The sequence below is a fragment of the Pezoporus wallicus genome, unplaced genomic scaffold (assembly GCF_028554395.1).
Source record: "Pezoporus wallicus isolate ANWC-B61680 ecotype Strahan unplaced genomic scaffold, APGP_CSIRO_Pwel_v1 scaffold_2617, whole genome shotgun sequence".
Lineage (NCBI taxonomy): Eukaryota > Metazoa > Chordata > Aves > Psittaciformes > Psittacidae > Pezoporus > Pezoporus wallicus.
In genome coordinates, this window is record NW_026637592.1 from 1,877,330 (window position 1) to 1,889,867 (window position 12,538).

A 12,538-nucleotide genomic window follows, 5' to 3' on the forward strand; every position below is an offset into this window, starting at 1 on the left:
GGGCGCTTAGCAGGGCCGGAGCCCTTTCCTGCCAGTTCCGTGCCGTGCGTGGCCCCCGCTCCGTCCCGTCTTGCTCTCGTTGTGGGCGCACTCAACTCGGGGTCACCGCGGTCTAGCAGAGGGCAGAACTGCTCGGACATGGCTCCAACACAACCCGCCACTGAAACCTCAGCCCCCTACACGACTTGGGCGGTTCCGCCGGGCGGCGCGGAGCCGGCCGGGCGGGGCGGAGAAGAGAACCGCCCCGCGGGCTTTGGCGGTGGCGTTTATATGGAGGCGGCGCGAAAGGCTTCGGAGTTCCCGTAGTCCGCTTGTTGTTGTGTAGTTGTTTTCGCCGTTCTTGGCCCGGCACACGCCGGGAAGAAGACGGGACCATTTCGGATCTCAAGCTAACAGCCACCTCCTGTCTAGTCGTGGCTTTTCCAAACCCTCCAAGGAGAGCGGGATCTTTTGGTCCTTCCTGTATTTCCGACCATTACAGGATCTAGAAATGTCGACGACACTTCTATCTGCCTTCTACGACATTGACTTCTTGTGCAAGGTAGGGAGAAGGAGTGTGATCCCCTAGCGCGACCCTGGCCGGTGCCGCTGTTTGGCGGGCGGTGCTCGGGCTGGGGTTGGACCCGCGCGGGATGGGACTAGACGGGGCGGTTGGCGGGCTCTGCGGGGCGGGCTGCCTCCTGACAACTGCCGGGCTACGGCAGTGCGGGCCCCCCTGCAAGGCGGTCGATGTAAGGCTGCGAGCCCCAGAGCTACGGGGGTTTCTGGGGTGTTTTTTTACTCTGGAGCTGCTCGCCGCCGGCGGTGCGCTGTCGAGAGGAACTTCGTAAAAGTTGCGTGTGCAGTAAAGCCTGCGAAGGGCCTCTTCGCTACTCCGCCCGCCCGGTCCGGTGTCTGCCGCGGGCCCACGTTGGGGCCAGAGGGCGGTGCGACCCCCTCCCCCAGGGTGCTGCGGAGGTCACCGTGCAACCTCTTCTCTCCCCTGCTGTCTTCCTCTCCCTCCCTTTCCCCCGCCCTGGCAGACGGAGAAGTCCCTGACCAACCTCAGCAGCATGCTGGACACGAAGGCCGTGGGGACCCCGGTGACCTCCCCCAGCTCCAGCTTCGCGCCGGGCTTCCTGCGGCGGCACTCCACCAGCAACCTGCCGGCGCTGGCCGGCGGGTCCAAATTCCCCAGTCCTGCCGGCTCCACATCTTCCTCCACATCTTCCTCCTCTTCCTCCTCCTCCTCATTCGGCAGCCTGAAGGAGACGGGCTGCGGCGGAGGTGCCAGCAGCAGCAATCCCACGGCCCTGCTTAACAAGGAGAACAAGTTCCGGGACCGCTCCTTCAGCGAGAATGGCGAGCGCAGCCAGCACCTCATGCAGCAGCTCCAGCAGCAGCAGGCGGTGGCGGCCGGCAAGGGGGGCGGCTCAGGTGGCGGCGGCGGGGCCCCCATCAACTCGACGCGCTACAAGACGGAGCTCTGCCGCCCCTTCGAGGAAAGCGGCGCCTGCAAGTACGGCGAGAAGTGCCAGTTCGCCCACGGCTTCCACGAGCTGCGCAGCCTCACTCGCCACCCCAAATACAAGACCGAGCTCTGCCGTACCTTCCACACAATCGGCTTCTGCCCCTACGGTCCGCGTTGCCACTTCATCCACAACGCCGACGAGCGCCGCCCGGCGCCCGGCGGGGGCACGACCGCCCCTCCTCCCGCTGCCGGCGCGGCAGCGCACCACCACCCTCACCACACTCCTCCGCACCCCGCCGGCAGCACCGGGGACCTCCGCGCGTTTGCCCCTCGCGACCATGCGTTGGGCGGCGGCGGGTTCGGGCACCCGCGCGGCGGGGAGCGGCCTAAGCTGCACCACAGCCTAAGCTTCTCCGGGTTCTCCGCCCATCACCACCACCAACCGCCGCACCCCCACGGCACCGCCCCGCCGCCGCCCGGGGGTCGCCTTGATGCCGCCCTGCTGGAGAGCCCCGGCGGATCGCGCACGCCGCCGCCCTCCGCTTCCGCGTCGTACTGCGAGGAGCTGCTGTCGCCGGCCTGTGCTAACAACGCTTTCGCTTTCTCGGGGCAGGAGCTAGGCAGCCTCATCGCCCCGCTCGCCCTCCACACACAGAACTTCGCTGCGGCCGCCGCAGCTGCCGCCGCCGCCGCCGCCTATTACCGCTGCCAGCAGCAGCCGCCGCCGCCCCCTGCATCGCCGCCTTTCAGCTTCCAGCCCCTTCGCCGCCTCTCTGAGTCGCCCGTGTTCGACGCGCCGCCCAGTCCCCCGGACTCCCTCTCCGACCGGGAGAGCTACTTGAGCGGCTCCCTCAGCTCCGGCTCCCTCAGCGGCTCCGAGTCGCCCAGCCTGGACTCGGGCCGCCGTCTCCCTATCTTCAGCCGGCTCTCCATCTCCGACGACTAAGGGAAAGGAAGTACCGCGGGGGGCCGGCCCCGCGGCTGCCGAGCAAGTAAATTAACTAGCGAAGAAAGTGAATCCTTCTTCTCTTACTCCTTTTTTGTTTTTTTTTATATATCTATCTATATATGTACACCGAGAGCTGAAAAAAGGTAAAAAAAGCGTTTTGCAAAAGGGGCAAATGACACGAACTAAACAAACCTATTTTTATAGAGAGACCTTGGAAGAAGGGGATTTTTTGTTCTTTGGAGACAAGTTCTGATCCGCACCAGCAGCAGCCATTCCATCTGTGTTCAGAAAGAGGAGAGAAGAAAACAAAGATAAAAGAGCATTAGAAAACACACCGCCATAAAGCAACAAACAGTCCGGGGAGCACTGGCCCTGCCTGCCCAGTGCCTCCAAACCTTCGGACACACAAGGTTACAAATTGGTTCCTTTCAATGCAGTTCAGATAAAACACAGAAACATGAAACCTGTAAAACCTGTCAGCTTTTTTTTAAGGAAAAGAGGAAAAAAAATCCCAGCATCCTGCCAAGAATATGCCTTGATAACAACTTTTTTTTTTATATATCTATGTATTATTATTATAACATGCTAAAACCTTCATTCCAAAGTTTAATATTGGTTCCATTGCCACCACTTAGTGGATGTTTGGCTTAGAACAATTTCTGTTGTTGTTGCTTTATTTGGAAGCACTCAACTGAGTTTAGTTGTAATTGTTGGAGAATAACTGCTGATTATTTTTTTGTTTTTAATTTTTTTAGCTGGTTTGAGTTGATTTTGCATGAATGAGTCGTTGCACAACAACTCAAATCTGAAACTATTTAACTTATTTATTATCTTGTGAAAAGTATACATTGGTAATTTGTTCATACTGTATTTATCGGGTATGATGAGAAAAGCAATAGATATATATTCTTTTATTATGTTTAAATTATGATTGCCATTATTAATCGGCAAAATGTGGAGTGTGTTCTTTTCACAGTAATATATGCCTTTTTTTGTAACTTCACTTGGTTATTTTATTGTAAATGAGTAAAATTCTTAATTTAAGAGATTGTAATATTTATTTCATTAATTTCTTTCCTTGTTTACGTAAATCTGAAAGATTGCATGGTTTCTGTATAGAAATCAATCTTGATGCTGTGGAAGTAGTTTGAGGGATTTCTTATGTTTTTTTTTTTTGTAGAATGTAAAATGGTTGTAGCCTGTCTGAGGTGAAAAACAAATGACGGAAAACAAGCCAGCAGCAAAAAGAGGACTGACTTCACAATCAGAGTGGCAAATTGAATCCAGACTTTTTTAATGTAACCAAAAAGTATTTTTTGTTGCCTGACTCCACCAATCACACTGTGATAAGAGTCTCAGTATGTAGCAATAATTGGGGGTTCCAGTGTTAGGATGTCTCACAGTGCCTTCTCAAGGGTCCACGCTTGCCTTAAATCTCTCAACCAAATAAGTATTTTTTTCTTAATGCTTGATATGATTTGAATGTAGGGATGGGTTTTAACTGCAGCAAAATTTTGCCACTCTTGGTAAGAATGGAGGCCATCTTGGATCTGAAACTTCCTATATACCTGAACATATCTTTTTTAAACTGAATTCCAAAACTTTGGCATTTTATTATTTTTCCTTATGTAGAAAGTCAGGAGTTTCCTAAAACTTTCCTGGATGGTGGATGAATGAGTGGTAGCTTAGGTTTTTTTTGTACATAGGTACAGATTGAGCACTATGTACTCTTTTTGGACTACTTTAACAAGTATGTTTTGAATGTAAAGCATAAGTCAACTTGAGTTGTAATATATTTTTCGGGAGTCAGTTCACTACAGATTGTGTGAGACTGTAAACTTTGTACTGTAAATGTTTTGTAGTTCTCCCAATAAAGTCTTTTTGGAAAAAAACAGTAAAAAGAGAAGTAACCCTTCCACTGTTGGAAGGCACTGAGCGTGTCTTTTGAACTAGCACCTCACCCCAACCCTGATCACCAGTGGATTTAGCTACAGATTAACCCAGCATGAGTGCACTCCTGCAGCAATCCCTGGTTAATAAATGCTTCCAGAACTTTCGGGAGTCTGTGTGTTAGCGGTATGCTGGATCCTGCTGTTTAAATTGCTGGGTTTTGCTTCCAAAGGGTGAAGTATGGGCCTTTGTGGCTTAACAGGTGGAGTGGGTAATGGTGTTTATCAGATTGCATTACTTATGGGGATATATGAGTGTGCTTGTTAAGGAAGAGGTGGCAGTTTGGGTAATAAAAAGGCATAATTAAAGTTTAACTTCTGTCCCAAAAAGTTTTGTTCCTCTTGTAGGAATGGGGACTTCTGCCTTGGTGTTCCAATCACCCTGCTGAGGGCGTATCTCTGTTAATTGGGCTGGCATTAAATATGTTAATCAGTTTTCAAGGCTTGGGGTTTAAACATCTTTCTGAGGGTGTATAAGAAAATGCTCAGTGGATTTGGCTCAGTGTGTTCATTAATGCTGGAAGAATTTTAGCTAATACCTCCATGCTCAGGTCCCTTACTCTAGTTAGTTGCTTAAAACTTAAGTCGTGATTTCTACTGGCTTATTTTGTTCTTTTGTCATACTACTGATAAATGTTGTTAACATTATGACATCTCTGCACTGCCTGGACTGCCACAGGGCTTTCTATAAATACGAGGTAGAATGTAATACCAGTGCCACATGTTTGTGTAACGAACCTTAGACTGACTCTCAGTTTAAAATTAAAACAAATGTAACCAGTGTATGACAACACAGCCTGGCTGCAGCAATCACCGTTTCTTTTTTTAATGGCTTGGTCTGACATTCTGTCTCAGTATCATTCCCTTATATTCCCAAACAGATTTCTGAAGGAACTTCTTTCTGGTGCTGCCTGCAGAGTAGCACTGCGCACTGCCAGGTTCTTCCCTGGGCATCCCTGGTGTAGGTACCATGCCTGCAAGAAGGTGTTCACCAGTATTTTGCAGAAGCAGAGAGTAGCTGTTGGTTTGACTGGTGTCTAAGCTGATGTCTTAATTAATTTTGGGGATTTTGAATCTAATTGTTAAATTAAAGCTGTTCATTAGGAGTTTTGGAGCAACCTGATGTGGTGGAAGGTGTCCCTGCCTGTATTGGGGGCTTGGAATTAGTCCCTTGCAACCCAACCCATTCTATGACTTATTTTCAGATTTTCTTTCATCCCTAGGTATGCTTTTTGCTTATCTCCCTTGCCCACCTCTCCCCCTAAGCATGCCCTTTTTTTGCAACAGTAAATAAGGACCTTACTTATTGCTTCACCAGAGCAGTACTGGTTTTCTGTTGGTTGAACAGGATCTTGGTCTGAGTGCCAGGGCTGGCTTTGGTGCTCCTGGCTGGAAGAAGAGCTTTACAGCAGCTGCCCCATGTGAAACAGCTGCACTGGTGTCAGTGCCAGTGTTCTGAGCACTGAAAAGGCTGCCAGGACAGGATGGGTGACAGCCCATGAGTGTCTCCCAGTGGGCTAGTGGCATGCTCTGCACCCTGCTCCAAGTGAATGATGCTCTGAGGCCACCCATCCTGCCCCCTGTGTTGTCTGTATCTGCAAAAGCTAACTGCAAAGCAATCTGTTGCAGCATTATGTGTTCAAGAAACTGGAAGTCCTTGAACTGGGTCGATAAATGTCTGCTTCTCGTGCTGCACAATCAAGTGTTAACCTTTAAACTGGTGATTTATATTGTTGATTTAAGCAAATGCTCTCTTGCTTTCATTTCAGAATTCAAGGAAGCATGTAAAGCTGGTCAGACCATTCGGGAATGTCCTGATACTTTGCAATAAATTAATAAACTGCATAAAAAGAACCTGGTTTTCTTTGAGAACTTTGGGTTGAGAAGGAGCAATAAGGTCTCTGCTATTGCCCATTAGAAATGTGGTATTTCTCTTTATAGTTGGGGCACTGAAAATTAATTTGATGATCTGGAAAATGGGATTTTATTAGTGATTGGTGAGGCCTGAGTCTTGCATGCTTGTTTCAGTTGATAATATGACAGAAATTGGAGCAAAAAAAATCTGTAGGAATAAGGTGCAATGGTACAGACCTTGAAACAGGATTTGATTTAACATGACTAACATGATCATTAGGGGGTTTTCAAAGGTATCGAATCAGCAGTTTGATTTTTTTGGCCTAGTGCTCTTAATTTCTCATTTGTGCTGGGATTCTTGGTTTGCCTTCTTCAGGTAGCGGGGGTGTGCTATTAACTGGTGCTTTTGCTTTCTCTGGGCTTTGGGGGTTTGCTGCTAACCCAAGTTAATTCAGAACCTAAACCTGATTCAGCACACAGATAGATGGATTGACATCACCAAAAATACTCCCAGAAATGTGCCACAGTGCAGCAATGCTGCTGTTTTCGCTGTACCCCAGGGCCAAGCACAGGAGCTGGAATTACAGCACAGTCTGTACACTGGTGAAAGAGGGCCCATCACCACCGGAGGAGCTGGTAGGCTGCCGGATCCTCTCCCTGCTGTATTGCTGATTGCAGAATGAAGGAAACCAAGGTTAAAATACATGGGCAGGGGATGAACCCTTTTTCAGAATCTCACACGTGCAGTGAAGCTCTTAAATTGCTTTGAAAAATAAATTAAGTCTCCTGCTCATGTTTTCATCCCATCCTATCCCATCATTAGGCGGACACCTAATTTTCAAAGAAGGTCCAGGATTTTCGTTTTGGTCATTTTTTTTTTATGGTTGAGATGTACTTTTGATTTGCTAGCATAGCATTAAAGCTAAGGGGTCTGTACTATATAGTTTTAATTGTGTGGTTTGTCTTTTCTTGCTGATCTTGAGTGTAAATCTTGCTTGGAGTTTCAGGCAGTGGTGCTCTGTCATTGGGAAGACAAGAACATGCTGGGTTTTGCTTGTTTAACCTACAGAGCTCTGGAAATGGAAACTTTATTTTCTGACCCTTCAACTTCAACTCAGTTCCCCAGTGGTTTAAGGCAAAGGTACTGGGTTTCCCACATTCTTGCATCTGAAGTATAGATACATTGTCCCTTTTGCCAACCCTGCATCTGGTTGGTACCTGCCCGGAGAGGGACAGGAATATCCTGAATGACCACAGCCAGACCTGCCTGTAAGTATTCATCTGCTCAAGAAGTAAGTGGAGAGTTGGGATGGAAATGATACACTCAAGGTGATGCAGCAGGCTGCCTCCACCAGAAGGGAGCAGTTTGTTGGCTCAGCTTTTCCCCCATCCCTTTCTGACCCACTCTCTGAGCTGGTTTGGGTCACTGATCCAGATAGCAGCTTGCTCCACATGGCCCAGGGTGGGCGCTTGGTCCAGGGCCACTGAAAGGTCCCCTGGCCCCCAGCCAGCTCTGGCACTCATCACATCTACCTAGGGGCTCATGCACTGTGTTAACCAGGCAGAATGGGGGAAAATGGTGTTTTCTGCTGGGGTGGGTCAGCGAGGAGTCTGATGGGTTTCATTGCAGGTAGGGGGAGGAGGAGGATGTAGAGCCCTGCATCCTGGTGAGGAGGCAGGTATGATGGGATGGAGGACAAGGGGACTCCCCACCAAGATGCTAGATTCGCTTATCCCTCCTGTATGGGTTTTGCTCCACATTGTTTCTTCCACAGTTCTTTGAGAAATTCTTGGTATGCCCATTTTAAAACTGCATTTCTATATTCTAATAATTCTATATACAATACAATATATTGTATATTGATTATAAGTGACTCAATGTGGACCTTGAGTATTCCTTGAAAAGATACCGACATTTAAGGGAAGGCTCAAAATCAAAATAGGGCCTAATGAAAGTGAATGAATATGACCATATCCCTGAACAGATATTTTGTCTAGTTTACTAGCTATCAAATAATGATCGTGTGCCAAAGCTCTGTATCTTTGGAGAAGTTCTGAATGTGAAAGGAAACACTTGTTCTCAGCTGGCTTAGATTTAGAAGGTTGTGTCATTTTTGCAGCATATGTACTGAAGGATATTAACTTGTAAGTCTAATTTATTAATATTAAGAATTTAATATTGGAGGGGAGGGTGGAGGATGAAGATTCCTCCCTAAAGGTCTGGAGGGCTTTGTCAAAAGCTTAGTCAAGCAGACACAAGTCATTTCATATTTCCTTTCAGAGAGGGATAGTGTTAATAGAAGCATTTTGGGGTGAACCCCCCCCTCCCCCCAGATTTGCATTCCTGTGGGAAGCAGGCAAAATTACCCTGACAGATCTCCTCTCTGCTGCTGAAGAGGGATAGATGACATCTGAGTAATTCCTATTCTGTACGCTGAGATGGGGTAATTTAACCTTAATTTTTCTACCATGGTTAATAACATAAACTGGGAGCTGGATATGCTGAAATCTAAATACAAGGGTCCTGTATCAATGGATTATTACCTTATCTTCTCTGAATGATGTTCACTTGAATACCTGGAATTATAATAGCCACTCAAGATAAGAAATTGAGGGAAATTCAATAATAGTAAGAGGCCTGGTAACTTACAAGATCTTGATTAGCCTTCAACTGTGCCTAGATTTTGGAGGATTCCCTGTACTGTATGCAAAAGGAGCTGAATAGCTATGTGAAAAACATTCCCTCATTGCAGAGGAGCACAAACAACTGGCTTTTGTGGTTATTAAGTCTTTTGTGTATCCACATATATGCATATATGTGAACTTCCTGACTCTTCCATGGATGACCATTTGTGCTGTGAATGGCAGGTAGCTCTGCCCTGTGCTGGTGGTCTCAGGGCTCTTGATGGCAGTGCAGTGGGAACAGGGGGCATGTGTCAAAGGGAAGGCCTCCTCCTGGGGCAGCAGAGCCCTGCGTGAGTTCATGTGTGCCCTGTGCCTGCAACTGGTTTTGAATGTCATTTAGCTCTGCTGCAGAAGTGGCGCAGACAAGGAGGGTTCCATACAGGGTGCTGTTGTTCTATCCAGGGGGCTGAGCAGCATGCTGTAAATCTTAGATGAATTCAGTGTTAACAAATACCTGATTTTAAAAGTCAGATGAGGAATGCAGTGATTTGCCAATCCAAATGGACGCTAACTCTAAAAAGACAGGAATTTCTTTTCTGCTAGATTAGTACTCTGATCTGGACTCATTTCATGGCCTTATGGCTATAGAGCAAAAGCACGAGCGAGGGCAGACGTTTGTAAGTACTGCAAGGCTCAGACTTCTGCTTTCAGCATCAGTGCAAGTTTAAATTGACTTAACTGCCTGTGAAACCACAGCCTAAGTTCTGTTCTGTGGGTTCTTTTCTACATACATGGTTCGAATCTTAGGATGTATGAAATGATGTCCAGAGGACATGCAGCAAACTGTGTTGAGTTTTTGCAAGCTGAACCTGAACATTTTGCTTCAGTTTGGCTGTGTTGTGTTTGGGGAAGTGTGGCTGGGGAGATGATGGTGAGGAAAGGGAAGCCTGGCAGCCTGGAAAAGCCATCTCCCCTGGAAGTGGTGCAGAGCTCTGGGCTAGTGTCAGTGTGAACATCAAGTCATGACTTCTCCTGTCTACTCGAAATATTTCTTATGGTAAGAAATCTTAAAATGAAATTCAAGATGAGGTTCAGAATTCATAGCAAAAAAGGTGATGCTAAACTGTTTGCTGCAGAAGCATTGCAAAGCAAGAAACAAACATCTCATTTTTGGGGTCTATCTCCAAATTGGTGGAAATCATCCTTAAGGTAATTTCAGAAAAGCAACCCGACTGGTGTGTACAATCTACTGGTGCAAGACTAATGGTGAGAGATTTAGAAGAGGATCTTTTCAAACCATTGGTAAATACCATCTCAAAGAGGTAACATGAGTACCATGGACAATGGTGTATATAATGTACATATGATGGTATGTTTTATGTCCTGAACACCAGTGTGTAGGTATGTGTCATCATATCCTTAAGAAGCCCTTCCTCTCACAGAGGTACAGCCCATAGTCAGAGGACCTCCAGCACTTGCTGAAGAGTGGTGGTAAGCAGCAGAATGGGTCTGTTCTCCCAGCTTCCTTTCACCAGGGTTTGACTTGGAGTATGGCTACGATTCAGTCTGGGACAGTAAAGCCGAGGGGTGCAGGATCCTGCTCAGTCCCTTGCAGGAGATGTGTGAGTGTTCTGTAGCATTTCAGAGACATACTTGTTCCTGGCTTCACTGATTTCAATTGTTTTATTCAGAAATACTCTTTAGCCTTGCAGAGACTGCTCCTCCATGTGATTGACATGGGCAGTCATTACTGTTATTATTTATTCTATTCTATTACTATTTCATTATCAATTGCCTCAGGTGGCAGGGCTCTGGGAGCTCAGCTGGCCAGAGTTCTTACCATGATCTGTGCAGGACTCCCCAGTAAGCCTCTTAAAGTCTGGGAAAGCTGGTAACCTGCCAAGTGCAGGTGGCTGTCCTGCTTAGACCTCTGTTCTCAAAAAAGGAACCATTTGTTCCAGGTGTGATGCTCCTCTTGTGTCAAGCTGTTTCCTGGGCTGTAATGTGGTACTGAAACAGGCACAGGCATATTGAGAAAACAAGCAAAAACATCAGTGAGGTAAAGCTCTTGCAGAAGACTTGAAGGGGGAACGATCTGCCTGGGTTTCTTTGCTTTTTTGTTAAGTAGCACTTTTATAACGTGGAGTCTTTTTACCTTACAACTCTAAGAACTGATTGTAAAGAGCAGTTGTGGCATTCAGAGATACTGAACAGAGAGTGTTATCCAGATGGAAAAGCAAATGGTAAATGTCTTGGAAAAGCTTCCTTGAAATTTTGGGAAATGTACTTACTATAACTCCAGAACTAGTAGTAGAAAAAAGAGTGAGGGTGAAAATCAGCCAGTTAGGATTACTGTAACATAGAAACAGGCAGAACTTAACATTTCATGATTGTTTCAGCGTTACATAAGCAAAGGACAGCATCTTATAAGTTAGAAATCACAGTATGTAAGTAGCCTTTTTGCCTTGGCTGCATTCAGAGAAGTAAATTTGCTGTATGCAACATCCTCTTCCCTTTGTACCACATCCAACATAAAAGAAATAATTCATGAAAGCATTCCATATCCCACAAGCTCTTAGTATAGTTTACTTGTATGATGCAAATGGTCCATCATTTTATGAACTGAACAATTCCTAGGGATTAAAATGTTCCAACAGAACCCAATCTTGTTGAATTTGTTTGTTCTCAGTTCTCCCAATGAGCCAAATTAAGCTCAGGTTGAAATGCTTGTGCTTCAGAATGACTTTTTTTTGGCCTCTTCAGGAGCCTGCTTAGTAAGGTTCCATGGGATAAAGCTCTAGAGGGCAGGTTGATGTTTGAAGATCTCTTGCTCCAAGCTCAGGATTGTTGCGTCCTGACTAGAAGGAAATGTGGCAGGAGGGCCAGGAGACCTCTATGTGTGGATAAGGAGCTACTGAGGAAACGTAGAAGGAAAAAGGAAGCTTTATAAAAGGTGGAAGCGAGGACAAGGAGCCTAGGAAGAATACAGGGATATTGTCCGGGAATCTAGTGACCAGGTCAGGAAAGCTAAGGCCCAGTTAGAATTGAACCTGGCCAGGGATGTGAAAGATAACAGGAAGGGCTTCTATAGGTATGTCACAAACAAAAGACAGACCAGGGACAACGTGGGCCCTATCCAAAAGCTATCAGGAGAACTGGCTACCCTGGATTTGGAGAAGGCTGAGGTTCTTAATGACTTCTTTGCCTCAGTCTTCATTGGCAAATGCTCTGAACACACTGCTCAAGTCTTGGAAGGCAGATGTAGGGACTGCGAGAATCAAGACCTTAGGCCCACTGCAGAAAAGGATCAGGTTTGAGATCATCTTAAGAGCCTGAAGGTGCACAAGTCCATGGGACTTGATTAAATCCATCTGTGCGTCCTAAAGGAGCCACTGTCCACCATATTCGAAAGATCATGGCAGTCAGGTGAAGTTCCCGATGACTGGAAAAAGGGAAATATAACCCACATTTTCAAGAAAGGGAATATGGAAGACCTAGGGAACTACAGACCAGTCAGTCTCATGGAGCAGATTCTCCTGGAAACCATGCTAAGGCACATGAAAAATACGTAAGTATGTGATTTTTACTAGCTCTTTTTGAAGGAATTTTATTAATTCTGAGGAATGGAAGTTTTGATTGATTGTTTTTCTTTTTTTTTTTTAACAATTCCTTGTAGTAATTGGGATGAGAGGGGTGGTCAGGGGAGTGTTG

General features: G+C 46.7%; 1 protein-coding gene across 1 annotated transcript; it reads left to right on the forward strand.

The window, feature by feature from the left end:
* The first annotated feature begins 325 nt into the window (after window positions 1–325).
* Window positions 326–2,478, forward strand: ZFP36L2 (ZFP36 ring finger protein like 2). Its single transcript, XM_057406470.1, has 2 exons — window positions 326–541; window positions 1,023–2,478. Exons 1-2 carry the CDS (start codon window positions 491–493, stop codon window positions 2,394–2,396), a joined length of 1,425 nt encoding a protein of 474 aa, XP_057262453.1. The 5' UTR covers window positions 326–490; the 3' UTR covers window positions 2,397–2,478.
* Window positions 2,479–12,538: the final 10,060 nt, after the last annotated feature.